This window comes from Quercus lobata, chromosome 2, assembly GCF_001633185.2.
Source record: "Quercus lobata isolate SW786 chromosome 2, ValleyOak3.0 Primary Assembly, whole genome shotgun sequence".
Taxonomy (NCBI): Eukaryota; Viridiplantae; Streptophyta; class Magnoliopsida; order Fagales; family Fagaceae; genus Quercus; species Quercus lobata.
In genome coordinates, this window is record NC_044905.1 from 67459060 (window position 1) to 67485232 (window position 26173).

Below are 26173 nucleotides of genomic sequence, written 5' to 3' on the forward strand. Positions count from 1 at the left end.
ATTCCAATTAAGTTTACACAAACCTTGGGCTTTCCTAGTCCTATAAGAATTATACAAACTCATAAACAAATAGCCTTCAAGAATCAAAACGTTGCAGGCTATATCAGAAATCTTGTAAGCTCAATAGATCGAGACAGGTATCAAGCTTCAGTAAACCTCAATAGATCAACAGGTATTGAGGAGGTATCGAAACTTGTAGATTCGGCTTTTCTTGAGCAGTTCTTGAGTAATCTTTATGTCTTCAATATAACCACTTGTAATGATCATCTTGAACCTACTTAAATTTACCCAAATACAAGTAAGGTGTGTTTTGTCATAGGATATGTCAATTACATAAAAATATAAACCTAACAAAGAGTTTTACAATTGAGTTGCCTCTTATTTTATTTAGAAGGTAAAAATAATAAAACTTTCATGAAATAAATCTTTATTGAATAACTTTGAAATTACATCACAAAGAAGAAAAGTTACATGACTTTGGTTTTAGTTAAAATCTTGGAAATAAAAAGTACATTGTTTTGATCCTATATATAATATAAGAATCAAACAGTACACTACTTTGGTGCTAAATACATCTAACAATAAAAAGTACATTGCTTTGGTTTCTAGTTATAATATGGAGAAAAAGAAAATTATATTGGTAAAGAATGGGTTGCGGGCTCAAGAGTGGGTGACGAAAATGAGAAGGTGTTAGCAGGGACCGACCCATGATTTCAAGTTAGGAGGGTTAGAGTATAAATGAAAAAAAAAATGTGGGCAAGTCCAAATTGTATTATGTTAAATTTGTGTGACATTTTAATTAAAAGGAAAATTGCAGTAAACCCATAATTTTAAAAATCGGTACAGTCAAAGAATTGAAAAAGGAATTGGTTATCGGTTTTATGGTTCGATTGATGTCATAAATAATTTAATTAGTAATTTTTAAATTATAAAAATAAATAATAAGCTTTTTTTCATATACTAATAAACTAATAGTAATAAATATGTATGCTTAAAATATATATATATATATATATATATATATAATTTTTAAAAATAATTTATGTAATTTTTTAGCATTTTACATCTTATATTTAGAAAGTAAAAAAACCAAAATATAACAAAGAGGATCTTATTTCTAGAAAATTAAAATAACAAATCCACATACGTAATAATAAATTTATACTAAAATTAATTATTATTTAATATTTTAAAATTATATATTAAATATTATTGTACATTTCTTATATATAATATTATACTATGGAAGTCACGTAACTATGTAAGTCCTTCTCAAAAAAAAAAAAAAAAAAATGTCATGTAAGACTTTATGTGGCTCTCTACTGTTGATGCCAGTAATTAAAAGAATGTCATGCTCTCTCAAGGAAAGAGGAAGCCGTGCTCTCTTAAGGGAAGAGGAAGCTGAACTCTTGAGAAGCAAGAAGAAGGTAAAGGATGTCAATCACGCTAATTTCAGAGAAAGGGCCAATGAGAATGGCTCCTATCCACGGAATAACAATGCTTGGGTTTCACTCAACAAGTCTTTCAAGGAAAAATTGGTAGGAGAAATACCAGGAGCTTATGCTCAAGCCTTCGATTTCTACGATCAAATGGAGGATGATGTTGACTCCGATGAAGAAGTTTCTGGTTTACGCGAAGGTTTAGCGGCAATAAAGCTATCTAAGGAAACTAAACTGCGTATAAGGGGGTCGTGGTCGAAAGCTTTGATTGTCAAGCTTTACGGAAGGAAAATAGGTTTTACCTACATCCAAAACAAACTCCAGCAACTGTGGAAACCCAGTGGGAGACTAGACTAGGTGGACCTCGGAAATGAGTTTTTCTTAACGAGGTTCTCAATGAAGGAGGACTTAGACGTAGTTTTGAGAAAAGGGCCATGGTTCATAGGAGAGCATTATCTCTCCATAAGGCCGTGGGAATTGTTTTTCAATCCGGATGCAGCTAACGTTTCGTCAATAGCTGTTTGGGTTAGATTACATCGTTTGCCTATTGAACTCTATGAGGCAGAAGTTCTTAAAAAGATCGGGGAAGCCATTGGGAAAGTTTTGAGAGTCGATACTCATACCGCCATGGAAGCTCGGGGTAAGTATGCTAGGCTATGCATACAGGTAGATGCGAATAAACCGCTCATCAATACTGTGCTCATTGGGAAATTTGAGCAAACAGTGGTGTATGAGGGCGTCAACAAGCTCTGCTTCGTATGCGGCAGGATTGGACACAAAAAGGAAGCGTGCCCATATACAGTCCGGTGTACTGAGCCATCACCAGAGAAAGAATTGTTGCCGGAGAAGGAGCTATCTAGTACTAAGGCGCATAGTACTAGCCCACGAAGAATGCATGACACTAGCTGGCACGGGGCTGGCAGTGACGTGGCCGAGAGTAGTGGAATGGCGCATGAAGAGGACAAGTACGGACTGTGGATGGTGGTTACACGTAGGAAAGGAGGACAAAAGGGGACCACAAAGGGATTGGAACAGTCGGACCCCACGAAATCATGCCAGAGCTCAAAACAGAAAGATTCCTTGGTAAGGAATAAGGCCAGCAACGGGAATAAAGCTTGGAAGGAGACTCCTGAGATGGGCTTTACACACAAATCCAATTTGGACATGGCTGGGCAGGACCTGTTGTCTTTGGGCCCGAATCTGAAGTTTGGGGGTGTAACTGACAAGACTGGGCTTCCTCCTAAAGCCCACGATAGTCCTTCAGTTAAGGCAAAAAAAGCCTTGGCCAGGAGTAGGGCATTAATCCACTTGAACAAAGAAGCCGCTAGTAGCAGCAAGACACCTTTCGCAGCCGCACAAGCTATGTCTCTTCTTGGTAACAATGGAGGAGATGCAAGCTTGTTGTTCCAATTCTCAGCAGCAACACACGCCGATCCGGGTACTCTTTGTAAAGGCGAGGTGGAGAGAACACATCAAGTCGATCTGGGCATTCAAAGTCAAGGAAAGCTCAATCACCCAAGCTCTACTGTGGGCGGTAGCAAAATTCTTGAGGTGGCCGATGACTGTGTTAGGGTGGATATTTCAAAATCTGAAGGAGGTTTGGAATCTAACTGCTCCTTAGATAGAACCATTGAAGGGAAGGATGAAGAATCTACGATGGGCGATCCGGATGATCCTAGTAAAAGGAAGGATGGCGAAGAGAAGGGAGAAGATAGGATGGAGTTTGAGGATGAAGGAGGCTCTGGCATCTCCTCTTGCGTTGTTTTTTTCTATCCACTCTATAATTATGAATATAATAATTTGGAATAGCAAGGGTGTGCTGAAGCCCAATTTTCAGCATCATGTAAGAGAGCTAGCTCGGAATCATAATCCGGCCTTATTAGTGATTATGGAGACCAAGCTTGGTGGAGCTCGTGCAAAGGAAATAATGGATAGGCTTCCTTTTGATGGCGCCATCCATACCGAAAAAATTGGGTTCGCAGGAGGCCTTTGGCTGCTCTGGAATGCTGATATTGTGGAGGTGGTTCATTTGGCAAATACAGAGCAAGAAATCCATGTGGAAGTGAAGGTACTTGCTACTAAACTCTCTTGGATTTTTTCTGCTGTTTATGCTAGTCCTAGGATTGCTGAAAGAAATACTTTGTGAGAAAATTTAATTAAAGTAGCTGATCTTCATAATAAACCATGGGTGATAGCTGGGGATTTTAATGAACCCATGTTGGATGAAGATAAATTTGGAGGAAGGAATGTTAGCATATATAGATCCCTTTTATTCAAAGATTGTCTTGATAAGTGCAATATGGTGGACTAGGGATTCTTGGGTCCCAAATGCACGTGGACGAATAGAAGGGAGTTGAATAACCTTATTCAAGAGAGAATAGATAGGTTTTTCATGAATCCTAGTTGGTGCCTCTTGTATCCAGAAGCTAGGGTCTCCCACCTCACTCGTTGCCATTCTGACCATTGTCCTGTTCTTCTTGAAACTGTTCCTAGACAGACCAATTTCCTTAATAGGCCTTTTAGATTCCAAAGCTTCTGGTTGTCCGACCCTTCTTTTCCTCAAGTGGTGACTAAGGCTTGGAATCGGGATGAAAATCTTTCAACTTCTATTGTAAGATTCACAAAAGATGCAATGATATGGAATAAAAATCAGTTTGGAAATATTTTTGAGAAGAAAAGAAGATTAATGGCTAGGCTTAATGGAATCTAGCAGGTTTTAGCTTCCAACCCCCAATCATCCCTAATTGATTTGGAAAATCAGCTTCACAAAGAATTGGATGTAGTGCTGAATCAAGAGGTGGAGTTGTGGGCCTTAAAATCTAGAATTAATTGGATGGTGATGGGAGACCGTAACACTTCTTTCTACCAAGTTTCTGCTCTTTCTAGGAGGAAAAGGAACACAATTACCATGGTTAAAAACGAGGTAGGGGACTGCTTAACGGAGGAAAGAGAAGTAATGAACCATTTTAGAGAGGGGTTCATCAGGCTGTATACTACCAGCCAAGTCAAGGCTGCTTGGAATCATAACCTCCGGCAGGGATGGCAAAGTAGTCTCACGGAAGAGGAGAAGCACAGTTTAGAGAAGCCGGTGATAGATGCTGAAATAGTCACTGCCTTGTGGTCTCTTAAGGCATTCAAGTCTCCAGGTCCTGATGGACTTCATGCTGGTTTTTTCCAGAGATTCTGGTCCACGGTGGGGGATTCAGTGAAAGAGGAGATTAGGAAGGCTTTCCTATGCAGAAAAATTCCGGACTATTTAAATAACACAAGTATTGTCCTTATTCCTAAGATCCAAAGCCCGGAATCCATTAGTAGCTATAGACCTATTAGCTTATGCAATTCGGTTTACAAAATCGTCACTAAAATTATAGTGGGGAGGTTGAGACCTTATTTGGATAAATTAATAGGTCCTTGCCAATCGGCTTTTGTTCCGGGAAGAAGAGGAGTGGATAATGCTATTATTGTTCAAGAATTGATCCACACTATGGGTAAAGCAAAGGGCAAAGGAGGTTATATGGTTTTGAAAATTGATTTAGAAAAAGCCTATGATAAATTGGAGTGGAGTTTCATTAGGGATATGTTGATTCGGTTTAATCTTCCAAGGAATTTAATTGAGCTTATTATGAGCAGCATCTCTTCGGTTTCCACCTCTTTACTCTTTAATGGAGGGGCTCTAGAGCCTTTTCATCCTACTAGAGGGATTAGGCAAGGCGATCTGTTATCTCCGTACATCTTTATTATGTGTATGGACTATTTGGGGCAACTAATTCAGGAAAGGTGTGATGATAAGTCTTGGATTACTATTAAAGCTTCTCGAAGAGGGCCAACCTTCTCGCATCTATTTTTGGCAGACGATCTTGTCCTCTTTGCCAAGGTAAACATGGAAAATTGTCTTGTAATTAGAGAAGTGTTGGATGAATTTTGCAACCAATTCAGTCAGACCTTAAGTGAAGCTAAATCCAGGGTTTTCTTTGCTCCAAATGTGGACCGTAGTGATAGAGAAGCTTTGAGTGACATCCTCAATTTTCAGTCTACCCCTAATCTAGGGAAGTACCTTGGCTTTCCCATTAAGCATAGTGGTGCATCAAATCAGGATTTTAACTTTGTGTTGGAAAGGGTGAAGAAGAAACTTGCAGGATGGAAAGCAAACCTCCTCTCCATGGCCGAGAGGTCAGTTCTGATCCAAGCAGCCACTTCTACCATCCCAGCTTATGTTATGCAATGCAACCAGCTCCCAGGAAAGATTTTAGAAGGCATAGACCAAGTAAACCGAAACTTCTTGTGGAACTCTTCAACCAATAAGAAGAGTATGCACTAGGTGGGATGGAAAAAGGTCACTACCCCTAAGGATGTAGGTGCGTTGAGTATCCAAGCTGCAAAGGGAAGGAACACGGCTCTTCTCGCTAAATTAAATTGGAGGTTTCACACGGAGAAAGATTCTCAATGGCCTAAAGTGTTGAGACTGAAATATTGTACTAATCGACGTTTAAATTCCAGAAATGAAGCTAGGCTTCCTTGCTCTCGTACTTGGAGGAGTATGAAGAAAGGGGAACCTGTTTTCAAGAAAGGAATCACTTGGATTTTGGGGTATAATAGCAACCGTAGCTTCTGGCATGACAACTGGACCAAGGTAGGTATCTTAAGAAATATCATCCAAGGTCCCTTAACCACCGAGTCTAATTTGTTAGAAATTAAAGACGTTGCTAGTTTGGAAGGATGGAATTGGAAATTGCTGCAATTGGAGATTCCTGAGGATGTTAAAAGAGAGATTCAAGCTACCCCTTTGTCGTGTGTAGCAAGAAATCAGGACAAATTAGCTTGGAAACCTTCTCCCAAAGGTTCTTTTGATCTTAATAGTGCTTATCTCCTTGCTAGCGAACCTCTCCTTGATCCGGCCTTTCAAGGGAAGTGGATTTGGAAGCTAGATACTTTGCCGAGAATTAAAACTTTCATTTGGAAGTGCATGCACCAGAGTATAGGGGTAAGGGATTGTTTACAAGCTAGGGGGTGCAAGTTGATAATATTTGTCCCTACTGCCATAATAGGCTAGAATCCATCATTCACGCCCTTCGGGACTGCCATGTCCTCAAGACTATTTGGCATCAGCTAGGAATTAGCTGCCTGGACACAAGTTTCTTCTCGACTAACATGCAAGACTGGCTCACGTCTAATTGTAGGGATAAAGGTGTTCGAAGTTCAGGTCAAGCTTCTTGGAACCAAATTTTTATGTTTGCTATTTGGACTATTTGGAAGGGTAGGAACTAGCTGGTATTTGAGAACAAGAATTTAAAGTCTAGTATTGCCAAAGACATCATTTACCAAGCTTTAGAATACTTTCACTGTGCTGGCAAGCTGCTGGTGACAAAACGAAAAATCTTGAAACAGGTGCGCTGGGAAAAACCTTGTAATGGCTGGTTGAAATTAAACACTGATGGGTCGTCTTTGGGAAACCCAGGTTTAGCTGGTGGTGGAGGACTTCTTCAAGATGAGTATGGTAGCTGGATTGGGGGGTTTTCTAGAAGGATTGGCATAGCAAACAGCTTCACAGCTGAGTTATGGGCGTCGCGGGATGGACTTCTTTTATGCCGGCAATTGAATGTTCAATCTGTGGCTATTGAGTTAGATGCAAGTGCCATAGTTGATGCATTTACTCACCAATCTGCAGCTAACACTATTGTGTCTTCAATAATGGATGACTGTAAGCTCTTGATGAACCAAATCCCTCAAGCTACTATATCACGTCTATAGGGAAGCAAACAAAAGTGCTGACTGGCTTGCAAGTTTCGAGCTAAACTTAGATTCTGATTTTGTGTTGTGGAATGGTCCGCCTGTGGACCTTATTTCTGTTCTAGAGGCTGATAGCCGTGGTCTGTATAGTAACAGACATTGTGTTGATCCTGGTTTTGTTCCTTAGTTTTAATGTTATTCCTTTTTCTACCCAAAAAAAAAATATATATATATATATATATATATGACTCTCTACTCTCTAGTACCTAAAAGACTCTACAAGACTACAACTAAAAACATTTGAATTGAAATGAAGTAGACTCTCAAGGATGCAGTTCCAAGAGTAGTTTCTCTGTGTCTAGGAAATTAGTGTCTCATCTCTACTTTCTCTTGCACAATAGAATTGGTTGTCCCTTCATCGAAGGTGTTGTCAGTCTCCATGGAATAACAAGTTTATTCCTCAGCTTTGTTGGGTTTTTCTTTCAGGGAATTTGGGAAACACTAGAGTTCAGGATTTATGGACGACCTTGCTCAGTCTTGGAATTGGCTTACTCTTTCTGATAGAAAAGGGCTAGATTGTTGCCTCACAGGAGAAGATACCGTCAAGGATTACTCCATTGCAGCAAAATTCTTGACCAAAAGAGCTCTCAATGTTGATGTCATAGCCAGAACTTTCACACCGTTATGGAGAGCTCACAATGGTTTTAAGATTCAGAATTTTGGTGATCACAAAATTCTTTTCATTTTTGATAATAAGGAAGATGTTGACAGAATTTCGAGAAGTGAACCATGGAGTTTCAACAAGCATTTGGTGGTCATGCAGTGCTATGAAGGTGAGACACCTTTAGAAGATATCAAGTTCGAATGAACCACTATGTGGGTGCAGGTTCATGGAATTCTGACTAGGTATATGAACATTGGAGTGGTTGAGAAGATATGTGGTGTTGTGGGAGATGTGTTTAGGCAATCAGACCCTAGGTTGTTCAACGGAAGCAATTTCATTCGGGTTCAGGTTTCCATTGATGTCTCTCTTCCATTATGCAGGGGTAGACTTGTTTCTCTTAACAAAGAAACCGAAGTGTGGGTTACGTTCAAATACAAAAGATTGCCGAATATTTGCTATTGGTGTGGTCGTCTCACTCATGACGACAGGGACTGCGATCTCTAGGTTGAGAGTGAGGGAACCTTGAGAGCAGATCAGAGGGAATTCGAACCAAACCTTCGAGCACCTCCGTTTGTAGCTTCAAGAAGGAATGTTATCACTATACCAGGGTATTATGCAACAAAGAAAAATGCAAGTTCGAAGACTACCACAGCAGGTCTAAGCTCAGGCCAGTCCCAATGGCAAAGGAGTCCAACCGTGCCAGAGCACCCACAAGCTGAGAAGAGCGTAATGTAAACACTAATAATTCTCCATTAAGTTGCGAGGTAAATGTTGGAATAAACTCCTCTGAAGTAACGGATACAATCTCTCCAAATCTAGTTAATTCCATGATTGATGAGGCAATCAAGTCTCCTAACTCATTTGAAAAGGCATTGAATGATGATGATGAGGAATCATGCCGAGTTAGGGAAGTTGGTTCAAATGATGTGGTACCAGGATCACATGCCAACTTAAGTGAAATGGATGCAAGCCAACTCAACAAGTCACACGCAAGTCAGTCGCTCCTTAGGGCTTCCAATCCAAATGATAACAGGTGTGTTCTCCCTAGCTGGACCTGCCAAAGCAAACCTCTTCCCAGTAGTGCTCCCACACAGTTAAAACAAATTACGAGGAAAAAAAGAGAGATTGAAACATTAGAAGATCATACGGAGTTGCCTCATAATCATTACTAGGCTTCTCAAGATGATGATATGGTGTCTTTTATATTGGTGGAGGTTGAGAGTTAGCCCCGCTAGCACCAATGAGTTGCTTAGCATGGAATTGTCGTGGGCTTGGGAACCTACGTACAGGACAAGAGCTCGGTGAAATCATTCGGGTGAAAGATCCCTCTGTGGTGTTTTTAGCCGAGACACTTACAGATGAAACAAGGCTAGAGTTTATTCAAAGTAGTATTGGTTTCGACCATTGGTGGGTGGTTCCAAGGGTAGGCAGAGGTGGTGGATTGGTTCTTTTTTGGAGGTCTTCAATTAATTTGATATTGGTTTCGAACAAATATTATATTGATGCCATTGTTGACAAAGGTATGGATGGTGAATGGCGACTGACTGGATTTTATGGTGATTCTCTTGGACTAATTCAAGTTTTGAAGTCAGAGGAGCGTAGCTTATCACCAACGGGTTTGCTAATTGAAGGTGTGAAAATGTTTGCTAACAATTTTGTAAGATTGTTGTATTCTCACATTAAGAGAAATGACAATAGGATTGCTCATAGTCTGGCTAAAAATACATTATGCATACCAAATTTTCAAGTATGGATGGAAGATATCTCATCACATATTGTTTCAATTTTACAATTGAATGTAGTTGAATTTCATTAATAAAATCCATCAGTTTCTTTCTCAAAAAAAAAAAAAAAAAAAAAAAAAGACTACAACTTGTCCAGTAAATAAAGAACTCCATTAACCGGTGGCAAATCATTAAATACCCACCTATACCCACTTAACCACTTATTTCCATTTTTACCACCCTTTCTTCTTCCAAAGTTACAAACTTGTCCAATAAATTCATGTACTCTTTTTTTTTTTTTTTTTTTTGAGAAACGTAAATTCATGTACTTAGCTGCCCTATTTTCAATTAATTTAATGGTGCTTAGGATGTTGATCAGAGTACCACAGTGTTCCACTTGATTCCTTACATTCCATATAGATTCTAAAGTAAAAGCTATGTAAGCAGAGGATTGATCTTTTAATATACTTGTAAACGTCTGTAAGGGCATTTAAAGAATGATGTTAAAAATACTTTGAGGAAAAACACAATTATTAACCAAACAATCACCCATAGTTTCCCCCATATGCAAAATTCTCACTGAGACCCAGCATCAACATCCTCATAGGCACTATAGAGACTTGTTATCATTTTGTCAAATAAAGAGTAATCTCTAGTAATTGAATAACAAAAATTATTATTTCGAAAACCCTAATTTTGAACTCAACATATTAAATTTGGAGGGGGGGGGGGGGAATCCAAATGAAAAAAAAAACCTCAAAACACAAAATTGAAATTCTTAGTTTTAATTGCCACAACCACCATTCAATTTCAATAGCCAAATGGTCTTTTGAATCAAAACTTAATAGTTATAATCTGCAGAAATCAAAAGGCTACAATATGATTAGAATACCTCACATGTGTGAACAGGGGCTAGAGCGATGCATTTGTCACTTGGGCTGATGTCTTGTGTGAAGGCTATTGCAGGTGAAGGTAGCTATGGTAGTAGTGGAGTCGTTGATAGTGTAGCTCGGTCATGGCTGGGAGAGAGAAGGAAATTGAGGAGGAATCTCTTGCATTTTCTTTATGGGTTTTAGGGAGATTTTGCGTAAAGGTTTAACTATTTAAGAAAGGTTAGGATCAGGATGTAGTTGTTGAACGATAAAAATAAAATTTAAAAAAAAATTGTGATGTGGATAATTGTGGGAGTAGCAAAACTCGTGTGGCACACCCACAAAATATCAATAAAAAGTCAAAAGTTTTGGTTATATAGTATTTATAGATTATAGATATGCCACAAATGCATATAACATCATTGTGCCAGGTTCTTTTCCTACATAATTTACAAGGATTTGTCACTTGTAGATAATTATCAATATTTTTATTGTTTAAATAAAGATAATTATCAATTAATTCTAAATAGAAAATTTATCTTTATCTAACTACAACAAAAGTGGGCTACGGTGACAAAAACATTTCATCACAATATGTCCTTATTTCATCATGAATACATATGGTGATGACATGGTGACGAAACAAAATTGGTCACCTAAGCTCCGTCACCTTATGTTTTGTGACGAAAATGTTTTGTCACAAAAAAAAAAAAAGATAGGTAACGAAATTTTTTTTGTCACCAATAAAAAATGATAGGTGACGAAAGTTTTTCATCGCCTAATGTTTTCATCACTAAACCTTACTTTCAATGATGAAATATTTTGTCATCAAATGTATTTTTTCCAATATTAATAGATTAGGTGAAGAAGTTTTTCATCACCAATTTTTTTTTTTTTAATAATTTCAATAGATTAGGTGACGAATTATTTCGTCACCAATTTCTGCTTATAGTTAGATAGAGTGACGAAAATTATTGTCACCAATTTTATATTTTTATTAATATTCTTTATATTTACTTGCCATTACATTAACATGTTCATTTCCAACCACATCCATAAACAAATCATCCATTCATTTTTAACCACATCTATACAATCTAAAAATGCAATAAAGATGTTCACAAAATAGTTACAACCATTTATATACAAATGATGTCTTCCAAACTTTATAGAAAATTATTTGAGTTCAGGTAGTATCACAAAGACTATCTTTTTGCCACCAATCCCATATCTGCACAAGCATAAAGGAAAATACATCAATTACAATCTAGATTACAAACCTATATCCCTGATAAGATGTACAACAACAAAAAAGAGGCATAATTATTAGTAAGACAATGAAAAAAATGTCCATAGAAAACCCAATAACAAACAAGTCAAAATAATCATAATGCAACCTCATATGAAGCCAAACTATCAAAGAAAGAAGACCCACAACATTCTCATCAAATAAAAACCAAACCCACATTACAAACCATGGAGAAATCATAAAGAATACAGAAAAACCTCATCTTAAAACAAAACAAATAGAGTGAAATCCAAAACAAAAACCCAGCCACTATCATAAACACAAAAACCCAACCACCACAATGAACAAAAAATCTAGCTACCACCATTTACACAAAACCCAACCACCACCATTAAACAAAAAAAAAAAAAGCAACCACCACCATAAACAAAAAACCTACCACTACCATTAAACAAAAACTACAGCCACTACCATTAACACAAAAACCCAGCCACTACTATAAACAAAAAACCCAAACATCACAATAAATAAATAAAAAAACCACCCCTAACATTAAACTAAAAACTCAACCACTACCATAAACAAAAAACCCACCACCACCATTAAACAAAAAAAAAAAAAAACAGCCACCACTATTAACGCAAAAACCCAATCACTACCATAAACTAAAAACCCAGCCATCACAATAAACAAAAAATCCACACCAACATTAAACAAAAAACTCAGCCAACATCATAAACATAAAAACCACCCATCAACACAATGAACACAAAATCCAACCACCACCATTAAACAAAAAACCCAACCACCACCATAAACAAAAAACCCACCACCACCATTAAATAAAAAAACACGATTGTAGCACAATTGTAAAAAATTTCACAATTGAGAGACCTGGCAATGCTTGTTTTTGTGTTTTTATGCTAAAATATAACAATATATACCATATACAAGCCCCAATACTAATGCTCTTAGCCAAGAAAATAAAACATTAACCAAGGTGTGTTCTAGTCAGTAGATGAGCTCTCCCTACTGCCACAAATGTCACTCTCACCCTTACTCCTCAAATATTGTATGATGTAATCCATCTTCTCCTCCATCCTAATTTTTGCATCCTAGAGCTCATCTATTTGACCCTCAAGTTGTTGAATATACTGAGTTAAGGAAGATGATGCAAGAGTCCTAAGAGATGAAGAAGGTCTCATGCCAAGTCCTTTTACATAGCCAAATCTCGGCTTAAGAACCATCTTAGATATCTCCTCATCGGTCAAAGGCTATGCATCAAGAGTGCTACAATGCTCATTTTGTACTCTCAACATCTCTTGCTGTCATTTCAAATAATAGAAACCACCAGAAATACTATGTTCTAGTTTTGCAAACATATATAGAATAAAAATACATATATTCTAATTTTGCAAACTCAAGGCATGTACTAATATACATACGTATGTATGTTCGCAATCAGGGTGTACCCACTATTTTGTCTTTGAATTGAAGCAGGTATCATAGTAGAGTTGTACCGAGTTAAGAATATGACTTCCATTTTTCCGTCTCTGATTAGTATGCTTTCCCATGTTAGAAGACAAGATAATCAATTACAACAAAATAATATAATAAGCTTTTGAAAAATTGAAACAACACACCTCCTTATCCACCCTAACTGCAAACGATTTGTTTCCACATCTATGAATGTGTTTACTAACCATTCCTTTTCCATTTCTGTTTGCAGCATTTCTTTTTAAGACTTCCTATAAAGAACAAAGACCAAGAAAATATTAGAGTTTTGACTTAAGTTATATATATAATTTACAATATGAATTTATGTCACCTTCCAAATAAGTATAATATAATGAATTTCATAGATCGAATAATCTAATAAACATGACACCATAATAAGATCTATGTAAAACATTAATCCAATGCATATATAGGTAGATATTATCTGGGTGAAAATGAGAACATACTTCACTTGTAATTAAAATTTTCAAAGTATTAATTACCAACCAATTTTCATTACTCCACTTTCCATCAATTAATTCAATCCATTTTTCTCGTGTGGCATTTTTTGGTGGGTAGTTTCTTGCATACATGCTTCCTTTATCCTTTACAAGTTTTTCATATTGGGCAAACAACCTGCTGTTGTGGCTGCTCAATAATCTACTACATTTCGTATTTAAAGATTTGTTCACAAGTACAAATTCTCCTTATAGATCAAATTGATCCTGCAAAATGAGATATGTATAATGAAAAAATTATTCCTTGAATTCAATATGCACGATGACAACATCAACACTACACTATAAAATACAGCATAAAGTATAAAGCAGTGTAATGAAAACAACAAAATCAAGCTCATGGACAACTATAAACATTTAAAGTACCAACACATTTTGAATGATCACCACTTTTTCACTGTTATCAACATTCTTCCAACTATAAGCTTTCATAGTGGACAAGTTCATACACACTTGTACACCAATTTGGCTAGCAAGCTTCCCTGCATGTTCACCACTTGGATCACAAAACTACGAGGCAATGCAAACCAGTAGCTTCCCATGTTTCTCAACAAGTCCTCGTACTCCTAATCCACGCATCATGCCACGAGCACATCTACTAGTTGATGCTATCAAGACATAATATAAATTAAATCAATAAGTGAACTAAATATAATTTGATTACGAAATCAAGTAATGGAGCTTAAATATCTCACCACCTATGGTAGACGATGTGCCCACAAGTTGTACCTCTACATTTATAGAAATTTGGGCAAGAGAATCTACACCAAGATGTGTGCTCGATGATGGGCCAGTATGTTGGACTGTTGGGGTAGATTTCTCACGCCTATAACGAGCCATCTATATCATACAAAGGTACATATAGATATCTAAATTTATTACAAGTTAAGATATAAACAATTTATTTCATAGTTATTTTATCATTTAAAATATCTTCAATCAATGATTTTCATTGATCATTCCAAGCACAATTTTACGAAGACAAGTTATTTTATCACAATATTACAAAGAGCGAAGTATCGCATGCACCAAATCATATATATAGTACCTCATTATTTAAAGAACTAGATGACTCATCATCACCATCATCTTCATCAATAACTGGTACATACTCGTCGTCATCTACTTGAACACTTACTCTTTTTCTTCCCACATTTGCAAATTTAGGTAGAAAAGTTGACAGATGCTTCAATCCCAAATCATTCATTCTCTCTTGGTTTTGCTTGATTCTTTATGCTCTTTCCATCTCATATTTTGTTATTTTATTATGAGTGTCTTTGCCCTTTTTGGCCATTTCTGCAACTATAGATTGACATAGAAAATAATATACAATGTCTATTCATTACAAATTCTTCCTAAGTAAGAAACATAAAATAAAAAGAATCATAATTTAGCTGCTAATATGGAAGCCACATACAACAAAAATGGCACGCTCAAGTTAGAGGGCAACAAGAGTAAACAAAATACCAGTTATAAAGATAGATGATTTTCATTGTAAATTTTTGACAATAAATAAATATATAAATTTCAATAAGTAACTTAGGTATATACATAAATTACGAGTCTAGCATTCTAGCAAAAACTAACCTTGATTGTGTTAGTCAACTTTCTTAACTACTTGCTTTTGAGGATAAGCTTCTAATATTCCCTTGCCTACCTCATTGTGATCTGGTGAGGATGTAAAACCCGGGTATTATCAATATCTAATATCCCAAAAAATTCAGTAAAAGAAATAATACAATGTAAAAATAAATGAGAAGTTCTTGATTGTAAGCAAGATAAAAAGGCAATGGTAACCACTGTTATACAAGGTTAAAGTAATAATAATCCAAAGCCGACATTTCAAAGTATTTTAATTGAATAACAAGTATTTTAAGGCATTTTTAGTTTTCTATTGCCCCAACAAGTTATACAGAATGAGGTAGTGGCACGTGCATTAACACATTACATGCTATTTTTATATTATTTCCTAACTTAATTCTGAACCACATACCAAAAATTGTGCACATATTTAGACCCATGTAAACTAGATTGTTTAACCTAATTAATTAACCAAGTGAATACTTAGATTTATTATTCAGATTTAAGTTAAAACAAAACAATCATATCATGTAAAGCAGCGGAAAATATAAAGAACACAATGATATGATGACCTAGGAAAACCAAACACTTGGGGAGGATTTAACCTAGCTATCAAGGTAAAAAGCATATCCACTATGAAAGAATTGAAATTTGTACGAAAAAATTTAGACCACTAACATCCTATTGCTACCTTGAGTAGAAAACTTATTATCACGACCACATGATAACTCCGAGTCCATTGGCTACTTCTTTCCTTGGCCTTTGCAAAAACACAAGCTTTCCTATTTGTGACTCCAAGACCACCCTTAAAGGTTTAAATCATCAGCACCTTTGATGACTAGAGAAGGTAGCAACTTCTACAGCATTGAATCTTGAGATTTTTCAAGGAATAACACCGGTAGAAGACATAAGAGAGTTTTTTGGGTACAAAATCCTAGATACAAAAGAGTCACACTCTTCTCTCTCTGGAAAGCCTTATAAAAACATGCTTAAAGTTTCCTTTATATACTAGTAGTGTTTTACTTGAAACCCAATACGTTTAAGTAAAGTTTGGGCTGAAATAAAATTCTATAGATACGTGTTTCGATCAGTCGAACCAAGTAGTTTCTGAATTCTTCTTTCTGCAGCTTGTATATTCTTGAAACTTGACTTGTATCACCTTGAGCATTGTTTAATAATACCTATAGAATCTAAGATCTATATCTAGACAAGTTTGTGTTCACGATTTGCCAATTATTCTAAACTTTTAGAACCTAACAAATTGCATGAGCATTTGTATTTGTCACAAATCCTATTTATCAGATGCAACCAAGAGAATGCACAAATGTTACATACAAAAATCAACGTCTTGTCATAGAGCTAGTACTTATAGTTTCAGGATTGGGGTCTAAAATTCTATGAATTAAGGATTTTGCTGCAACTGGAAACCAAGATTTACATGAGAACTCTGCTTTCTCAATCTACAGAGGAAAAAAAAATGGACTGATGAAATTCTAACATATTTTTTGAAAAGCGGATAAAGGGAAGCAGAATATACTGGGTTTGGACTGACAAAGGAGAATTAAACGATGATCACACCAAAATCCACAAGGAAGTGCATCTAATAACAAGATTCATGGACAAAATAAGACATAGACCAGAGATAAAATCTCCATATTCCTTCCCACCAAATATAGGTGCCACAGGACTACTTCATCATTGTTTTGGCAATATAGACTAAGCACAAAAAATGGGCTACTAATTCACTAAACTTAACTGAACATAACTATATATAGCTGTAACACACAAATTTTATTATATATAATATATGAAATATATAATATGAAGTATATACTATAATACTATTGTGAAATAAATCAAGCGCATTACCACACATATTCTTGTAATTATATCAACGTAAAATGTTAGGCCCATTTTCTCCAACTTCATTTCATTTACTGAATCTCTTCACGTTACTTTTATTTTATGTTAAAAATTAGGAGCATTCTCTCTTAATAATATCAAGTTTTGATACTAGATCTTTAATTAATTGGCTATTATACAGAGGTGAATGAGTCAAAAATAATACAAAACTGTAGCTCCTAACTCAATTTGCAATGAAATTTCCCAACGTTAATCCTTAATTTAGATGTTTATAGATTTTAATCTTCCTTTCCAACTACATATTCACTGGAATCACTATTAATTGCAATGAATCACTTCAAATACGTTGAAATTTTTTTTGCAATCAAGCTATTTCATTCTACTTCACTGCTCAAAATCCAAAGCTAAAATTTGGTTTTTTTGCTAAGCCTTCTCTAGAAACAAACAAATAAAACTTAAATTTTAAGAGAAGTAAAAGATTATACTTGTAAGTTAGAGAAATTCCTCAAACCAATCAGAATGAGAGATTGAAATTCCTTAAAGAAAACCCAGTAAAAGAGACTGAACTTCTTCTCCACTGCTCCTCTAATCACAATCTTTGCCTCCTCCTCATCTCACTTTTTTTCTTTTTCTTTTTTTCTCTCTCTCTTAAAAAAACTTTTTTTGGTTGTTGATAGTTTTTGGTTGTTTGTGTGAGAGAAACCAAATTCAAGCCAGTAGAAATAAGCTTCAAACTTGAGATACGGAATCATGGATGGAGATATAGTCAAAACTGAAAGGATATGGGAAAACGGAACTAATGAGAAAAAAAATGGGAAAATAGTTCAACTTTCCCGCTCCCTAATTTTTTTCTCAAATAAAACTTCCCGCGACTAATATCCTGTCCTGTGAAATAGAGTTTGTGCAAGAGAAGAAATAAAATAAAACACTAAATAATAGTTGTAATAATAATAATAATACAATAACAATAACTAATAAGTAATACATTTTTTTTTTTTTTTTGAAAACGATAAGTAATACATTTTTAATAATGATTATCTCTACAATATGGTTTTTATACAAAAGAACTAGAATTGAGTGTTTTTTTTTTTTTTTTTTCAAACAAAGCTTATAATTTTATTGGAATTTTATAAACTCTATATTAACTTCATTAATTCAAATCAGTAATTATTTTTTTAATTAAAATTTTATATCATTCACTATATATATATATATATATATATATCTGGTGTGTAACTCTGAAACAACACACCAGTATACACCGATATTGAGTTATGTCATTTTTTGACCAAACCAAAACAATATCCGGTATGAAATTGACTCCCTTGATAATAGTACTTCATTAACATTTTGGTCAATTCCTTTGTTTTTTAAAAGCCATGGTCAAATGCTTAATAATAATTGAATATGTATGTGTTATTAAAAAAAAAATTTGAATATGTGTGGCTAATAAAAGCAAAATTCAATTTTGATTCTGTAAGTACATAGGCAAACTTGGCCCAACCCAGCAACCCAAGGTTAGGCCCAACTTGGTAGCCCAAGGGACGGAGTACAAAATGGGTTAGCCCAGCCTTAGGAAGGGATGAATATGGCCTTTGAAGAAATGTATAACAGCCCAGCACAGGCCCATTTGGCTTCTGGTCCATATCCACCCCAGCGACAATGTAGGACACAGGTTAGCCAGTCACGAAATGGATAATTGACACCAAAACCTAGATAGCACATTGTTCTAAGAAGAGACACCTGTTAAAAGGGCTGGTTAATGGGGACCACCGGTCCAATTTTCACGTCATGCCATGTTCAACGTTAAAACATATAAATAGGTAAAGATGAAACTGGAGTGGGTGGGAGAAAAAGGGGACCAATAGTTGGGAAGCACATAAGCCACACCAACAGAGAGTACACCAAACATCTCACCCAAAGGGGAAGGTACCAAAGGGAAGATACCACAAAAACTCACGCATATTCACTCACACAAACCCACTTTTACATACAGTTTATTCTGATCTCTAGAGAGTACAATCTAACTTAGGCATCAGAGGGTCCCCAGGAACCCCTGCCTAGTGTCTTTACATTGTTTCTTTGGAACAGGCTACCAAGGTCTTCTAACATTACCGACGAGGATCATGCTAGCAAGCTTTGCAACCATGGGCGCTACCAGGATAGGAAATCCATATCCCACTAATCACTAAATTAACTGTTTGCATCCACAGGCCGATCACGTGCCAGTCTCGGCCAGACTCGCCACATATTCTAATTGAATTTTCTCTCAATTTTGATGTGTGTGTGTGTGTATTACCTAGTTAGTAATTAACCATACATAGTCATGTTATATTACATAAATAACATATAAATTTGAATTATTTTTAGTTACACAAAAAATGGCTCATAAATATTAAATTATTCAAACTCTCTTTTCCTCAAATTTTATTTATAGAGTTAAATATATGATTAGATTTTTTTTACTATGGTTTATTTATATTAGATTCATTGTTTTCTACACTGAATTAACTCACTTGGTACAGAAATTTAAAAACTTAGACTAGATGGGACATGTGGTGCAAAATTATACTCTAATTGAAACCTAATTTTTACACTGAATTAACTCACTTAATACAAAATTTTAAAAGCTTAGATTAGAAGGGATACGTGGTGCAAAATTATAATGATAGTAAAATTTTAAAAATACATATTTTAAAATTTATCAAGTTAAGCTAATTGACACTTTTGATGTCTATAAATATGCTCAATGTTTGAATTTACCGTCCTCGTTCTCATAAGTTGACCGAAATACCCCCTAAACCTAAAAAACAACCAAAATACCCTTGAAACATAAAAGTTGACCAAAATACTCCTAAACCTTAAAAATGCCCAAAAATGATCAAAAACCATTAAAATTTACCAAAATACTCGCAAAACCTAAAAAATGATCAAAATACACCAAAAACCTAAAAAATGACCAAAATATTCCCAAAACCTAAAAAATGACCAAAATAGTCCTGAAACCTAAAAATTACCAAAATAGCCCTTACACTTGAAAAATGAACGAAATACCCCCTCGATCTAAAAAAGACTAAATTACCCTCGAAACCTAAGAAAAAGTCTTAAATACTCCCGAAACCTAAAAATTAACCAAAATACCACATAAGCCTAAAAAATGACCAGAATACCCCTAAAACCTAAAAAATGTCCGAAATACCCCCGAGATCTTAAAAATGACTAAAATACTCCCAAAACCTAAAAATTATCAAAATACCGCCTAAATCTAAAAAATGACCAAAATATCTCCGAAACCTAAAAATTGCCCGAAATACCATTTATGCCTGTAAAATACCCCTAAACCTTAAAAAAAAGACCAAAGATGATCAAAAACCATTAAAAATGACCAAAATACTCCTGAAACCTAAAAAATTACCAAAATACCCCAAAAAACCTAAAAATGATCAAAATACACCGAAAACCTAAAAAATGACCAAAATAGTCCCTATACCTGAAAAATGACCGAAATACCCCCTAGACCTAAAAAATAACCAAAATACCCCCCAAAACATAAAAAATTAACCAAAATACCCCCTGAACCAAAAAATGACCAAAATACCCCCGAAACTTGAAAATAACCAAAATACACCCCCCCCCCCACCCCAAAACCTAAAAAATGACCAAAATACACCTCAAACCAATAAAATGATGAAAATACCCCTAAACCATTAAAATGACCCAAATACACCAAAAACCTCTAAAATGACCACAAATAACCTGAAACCTCTAAAATTACCAAAATTACCCTAAAACCTCTAATACGACCAAAATAGCTATAAACCTCTAAAACAACCAAAATACGCCTCAAAATATCTTAAATGACCAAAATACCACTAATCTTATATGGTGAACAAAATACACCTGAAGCCTCCAATATTACCAAAAAGGAGGTTTGGGGTGTATTTTTATCGTCCTATTGGTTTAAGGGGCATTTTTGTCATTTTTTAGGTTGCGGGGTATTTCAGTTAATTTTTAGGTTTCGATGGTATTGTGGTCATTTTTTAGGTTTAGGGGGTATTTTGGTTATTTTTTATGTTTGGAAGTATTTTGGTCATTTTCTAGGTTTCAAGGGTACATTGGACAATTTTCAAGTCTCGGCAGTATTTTGGTCAATTTTTAGGTTTCATGGTATTTTTGTCATTTTTTAGATTTAAGGTGTATTTCAGTCATTTTTAGGTTTAGGGGTATTTCGGTCATTTTTTAGATTTGGGGGTATTTTGGTCAATTTTTAGGTTTCAGGGATATTTCGTTCATTTTTTAGGTTTATGGGGTATTTTGGTCATTTTTTTAGTTCAAGGAGTATTTCAGTCACTTTTTAGGTTTAGGGATATTTCGATCATTTTTTATGTTTGGGGGGTATTTTGGTCAATTTTTAGGTTTCGGGGGTATTTCGGTCATTTTTTAGGTTTATGGGGTATTTTGGTCATTTTTATGTTTCAGGAGTATTTTGTTCATTTTTTAGGGTTTGGGTTATATCGTACCTTTTTTAGGTTTCAAGGTTATTTTGTTTATTTTTTAGGTTTCGTGGGTATTTAGGTCATTTTATAAGTTTTGAGGATATTTTGGTCATTTTATAGGTTTATGTGGTATTTTGGACATTTTTTTTTTTTATGTTTAGGGCATATTTCGGTCATTTTTTAGGTTTTAGGAGTATTTTGGTCATTTTTTAGGTTTCGGGGGTATTTTGGTCATTTTTTAGGTTTCGATGGTATTTTGGTCAATTTTTAGGTTCCAGGGGTATTACAGTTAATTTTTAGGCTTCTAGGGTATTTTGGTCATTTTTAAGGTTTAGGGGGTATTTTGGTCATTTTTTAGGTTTCGGGGGCTATTTTAGTAATTTTTTAGGTTTCAAAGGTACTTTGACCTTTTTTAGGTTTCGGGAGTATTTTTTCGTTCATTTTATAAGTTTTGGGGGTATTTCAGTTGATTTTTAGGTTTTGAGGGTATTTTGGTCATTTTTTAGGTTTAAAGAGTGTTTTAGTCATTTTTTTAGGTTTATGGGCGTATTTTGGTAGTTTTTAGCTTTCAAGGGTATTTTGGTTAATTTTTAGGTTTTGAGGGCATTTTGCTCTTTTTTTAGGTTTCAACGGTATTTTGGTAAATTTTTAGGTTTAGGGGTGTTTTGGTCAATTTTTAGATTTCTAGGGTATTTTGATCATTTTTAAGGTTTAGGGGGTATTTCGGTTATTTTTAAGGTTGAGGGGGTATTTTGGTCATTTTCTAGGTTTCATGGGTATTTTTTGTCCTATTTTAGGTTTAGGGGGTATTTCTATAAATATTTTTATGTTTAGGGTGGTATTTTGGTCATTTTCAGGTTTTGGGGATATTTTGGTCAATTTTTATGTTTCAAAGGTATTTCGGTTAATTTTTAAGTTTCGAGGGTATTTTGGTTATTTTCCGGTTTAAGGGGTATTTTGGTCATTTATTATGTTTAGGGGGTATTTTAGTCATTTTTAGGTTTTAGGAGTATTTTGGTAATTTTTTAGGGTTTTGGTTATTTCGTACCTTGTTTAGGTTTTGAGGGTATTTTGGTCATTTTTTAGGTTTTGGGAATATTTCGATCATTGTATAAGTTTTGGAGGTATTTTAGTTAATTTTTAGGTTTCGAGGGTATTTTGGTCATTTTTTAGGTTTCGGGAATATTTTGGTCATTTTTTATGTTTCCGGTATATGTTGATAATTTTTTAGGTTTCAGGAGTATTTTGGTAATTTTCAGTGGTTTTAGGGTATTTTATGGTTAGGTGATTTGTAAGAATGGTACTGGATTATAATTGGGTCTTTTTGGGTACCCAATTAAAACCCAATAAGCATTTTTTTTTTTTTTATATACAAAGGGTATGTAGTGATAAAACCCAATAAACATTAATATTAGTTGGGTTTAATTGGGTTGATACCCATTTAACCTAATTGATAATTTGGCGGTTTGGGTCATATTTAAGTGGACGGGTTTAGGTAGGCAAATGGGTTTGGTTCATTTTGCCCTCCATAGTCATACCTATTAATCTTTTGAAAGTATATAAAAAAAAATATGTATATATATATATATATATATTTTTTTTAACACTTGAAATATCTACTATTTTTAGAATAAATAATTTCATATTCCATATTGTAAGGACACATTTCGTAGCGAACCGTAACCGTGTGAGGTTCGCACGTAAAAAGGCCAAAACAATATCATTTGTAGAGCGTGGGTTTGAAAGGCTTGGCCTTAGTCACTAGACAGTGGGTTTTTCGTAGTGTTCATACATGGTTAAGTCGTCTTCGCCCCTGGAGTCTTTCTCCTGGAGGCGGGCTGGGAGGCTCTGGTTTTTGGCCTTTTTCCCAGCCCTCTCTATGAATTACTTATTTTTCCTTTTATACTAGCTTGTGTTTTTTTATCCTTCGTCCACGTGTAGGATCGACATTCCAAGACTGATACTTGTTCCATCAGCCCATACCCAGAGTGGTTGGGGGTGGTTGAAAAAGTTGGGGAGTATGGCTCTGTCAGGTGCAGAGTATTGAATGGCAGTAAGGGCAGTTTTCCCTGGTCGTTACATTTTCCAGCATACCCTTTTCTAGTGGCACAGATATTTTAGATTTTTTCCCAAATTGTTTCTATACCATTTTTGGCCTTTCTTTCGAGGAGACTTCGGACAGGCCGAGGACTAAATCGTCATCGGCTGTATCCCAAGGCTACTTTGTACTTGTATTACCGAGCCTGGACCATAATCTTCCTCGGCTTGGGCCTTTGGGCTCCAACGAATAAATGGAGCTGGCCCAAAAATTGTTGGGCCCCACAATAACCCCTCAAAACCCTGCTGTCCGACCTCTTGGTTGGAGAGGAGGGTTTTGGTAATATCAAGCCTTTATTACGGCTCGTCTAACTCAGCCTTTCATTTTAATGTTGGCGTTTCTTCATCTGCCCGGGAAATGTATCGGTCTACGAGACATTCCTCTAAATTCATTCACAAGGCGTTCCTGCTGTTTGGTTATCCAGAATGTGCCTTTAATGACTTACCTTTACGAGACTATTTAAATTCGACGGTTTGTTGACGATGTGGGGAAGTGGAACGGGTACATTCTCGTTTACAGATTTTCTTGGAAATCTGGACGGATTAAATACCTTCCGCTCCACCCTTCATATAAGAAGGAAGGCAAGAGTTTATTTCTCTTGTACAGAGTCCCTTTTAATCCTTCTGAAATTTGAAACCTTTTAGCTTCCTCTAGAGCTTACTTTATCCATTAGTTGTTTCTTAACTTATGACACACTCGAGATAGGAGTAAGTAATGAGAGAACCATACCCCTCCCAGAAACACCACATTCTTACGAAGCTCAAAATGGCTCGGTCAGGGCAAGGTTGGCGGAAATTCAAGATCCTTCTTATCCTCCTTTCAGCCAAAATCCGAAGCAGGGGCTCGTCACGTCAAACTTTCGGCGTGACTGAGCTGGGGTCACCCATTATCAGTACCAGCCGCTCTCTTACGAGCATAGCTAACATGGCACCAGCGTGTTAGGAGTCAGGACTGACGCAGGGACAAAATATCCCTGTTTCTTCCTCTCTTCCTCCACTGGTGCCTCTCTTTTTCTTTCTTTCTTCTTCTTTCCACCGCCAGATCCATCTTGGCGCTTTTCTTTCTTCCTCTTCTTCTCCTCTTTCTTTCTTTTCATCTCCTCCCTCTTCTTCTCCTCCTTCTTTCTCCTCATCTCCTCCATCTTCTTCTGAAGAAGGTCCTTCTCTCAATATGGGCGCCACTGGGGCAGAGTTTGGAAGGACTTCGGAGGCCAGTTTAAGAAGACATTTGACCGTTTATTTGTTATATTGTTGTTGTTTTCCTTTTATTATTTTTGTAATCCACTTTCTGTATAGGCTTGCTTAAGCCCTTCTTTGTACGTTGTAATACCTCTTTATATTAATAAAAGTTGTTATTGTTTTATCTCGCACATTTTATCTCTTTATTTCTGAAATGGGTACGCCGTGAATAGATATACTATCTTGTGAATTCTTTTTATTTTTATACTTTGACCGATGTCTAAAACCGAAATCCTAGTTAATAAAAAGATCTTACTCTGTGTCTATAGACACTATCTGACTTAATACTACTGAATCGAATTAGTGATATTTTAGGGTTGAAACCCCTATTAAGAAGAAAAAGAAAGGAACATTATGGTGAGCTTATTGAGGCGGCCTGGCACAATACCGCCGACCTTAGAGGACAATACTTAGGGCCGAAATCCCTTATCAAAGAAAAAGGCGCTATTATGAACTTACGAGTGCTGCTCGGCACAATAATACAGACTTGAACTAATGACACTTAGGGTCAAAATTCTTGCTAAGGAAAAGATATTATCACGACTTTAATAGAATTGTTTGGCACAGCAATGCCGGCTTGCGAAAACAACACTTACCCCAAAATAGCCGAGGTGACAACTGAATGCTCGGTGCGGTATAGGAAGTAATCATCCGAAGACATACAACCCACAAAATGAACAGCCCCTCCAAGTTGCTGAGTAGTAGGGTGTTTCACCATCCTCTTAACAACTTTAATAGCTTTAATCTTTCATGGAATTTAAGCCGAGGATTGAGTAACTTAGAATTTTTACTAAGTAGCCGACCTTACAAAACTCAATTTTTCTTCCAAAACTCAGTTTTTCATCTAAGTAGTTAGTTTCCCCATAGGTTTGAGTCCGAGGACCATACAATGCCTTGGTTCTGTCCAAAACTCAACTTTCTCATCTAAGTAGTTGGTTTCCCCATAGGTTTGAGTCCGAAGACCATACAATACCTTGGTTCTGTCCAAAACTCAGTTTTCTCATCTAAGTAGTTGGTTTCCCCATAGGTTTGAGTCCGAGGACCATACAATACCGTGGTTCTGTCCAAAACTCAGTTTTCTCATCTAGGTAGTTGGTTTCCCCATAGGTTTGAGTCCGAGGACCATACAATACCTTGGTTCTGTCCAAAACTCAGTTTTCTCATCTAGGTAGTTGGTTTCCCCATAGGTTTGAGTCCGAGGACCATA

At 35.9% G+C, this 26173-nt stretch overlaps 2 protein-coding genes across 13 annotated transcripts; one reads left to right on the forward strand and one right to left on the reverse strand.

Moving 5' to 3' along the window:
• Positions 1-3327: 3327 nt before the first annotated feature.
• On the forward strand, positions 3328-7353 carry LOC115968884. The gene is made up of 6 exons (XM_031088425.1): positions 3328-3507; positions 3751-4050; positions 4153-5703; positions 5758-6420; positions 6825-7137; positions 7238-7353. The coding sequence occupies exons 1-6, from the start codon at positions 3328-3330 to the stop codon at positions 7351-7353; spliced, it is 3123 nt and encodes a 1040-aa protein (XP_030944285.1).
• A 4144-nt stretch (positions 7354-11497) lies between these two features.
• LOC115976282 lies at positions 11498-17586 on the reverse strand. Of its 12 annotated transcripts, none has more exons than XR_004088275.1 (8): positions 15963-17586; positions 15278-15358; positions 14739-14992; positions 14386-14530; positions 14057-14298; positions 13319-13423; positions 13121-13228; positions 11498-11657 (listed from the first exon to the last, which is right to left on the reverse strand). XR_004088275.1 is itself a non-coding variant. In XM_031097473.1 (4 exons), exons 2-4 carry the CDS (start codon positions 14895-14897, stop codon positions 14201-14203), a joined length of 402 nt encoding a protein of 133 aa, XP_030953333.1. In that variant the 5' UTR covers positions 14898-15358; positions 15963-17586; the 3' UTR covers positions 13904-14200. The 12 variants fall into 12 exon arrangements, 1 of the variants encoding a protein (XP_030953333.1); XR_004088276.1 differs by adding an exon at positions 13809-13897 and having other exon boundaries at positions 14739-15358; XR_004088274.1 differs by adding an exon at positions 13680-13897 and having other exon boundaries at positions 14739-15358.
• Between the last annotated feature and the right edge of the window lie 8587 nt (positions 17587-26173).

Bases quoted from the DNA above. Each gene is read 5' to 3' on its own strand.
- LOC115968884 (XM_031088425.1), top strand. From the start codon at position 3,328: ATGGAGACCAAGCTTGGTGGAGCTCGTGCAAAGGAAATAATGGATAGG. The intron at 4,051-4,152 runs GTAAGATTCACA...GGAATCTAGCAG, and splicing joins AAAATCTTTCAACTTCTATT to GTTTTAGCTTCCAACCCCCA. The intron at 5,704-5,757 runs GTAAACCGAAAC...AGTATGCACTAG, and splicing joins TTTTAGAAGGCATAGACCAA to GTGGGATGGAAAAAGGTCAC.
- LOC115976282 (XM_031097473.1), bottom strand. From the start codon at position 14,897: ATGAATGATTTGGGATTGAAGCATCTGTCAACTTTTCTACCTAAATTT. The intron at 14,531-14,738 runs GTACTATATATA...TGTATGATATAG, and splicing joins CTAGTTCTTTAAATAATGAG to ATGGCTCGTTATAGGCGTGA. The intron at 14,299-14,385 runs GTGAGATATTTA...ATGTCTTGATAG, and splicing joins CACATCGTCTACCATAGGTG to CATCAACTAGTAGATGTGCT.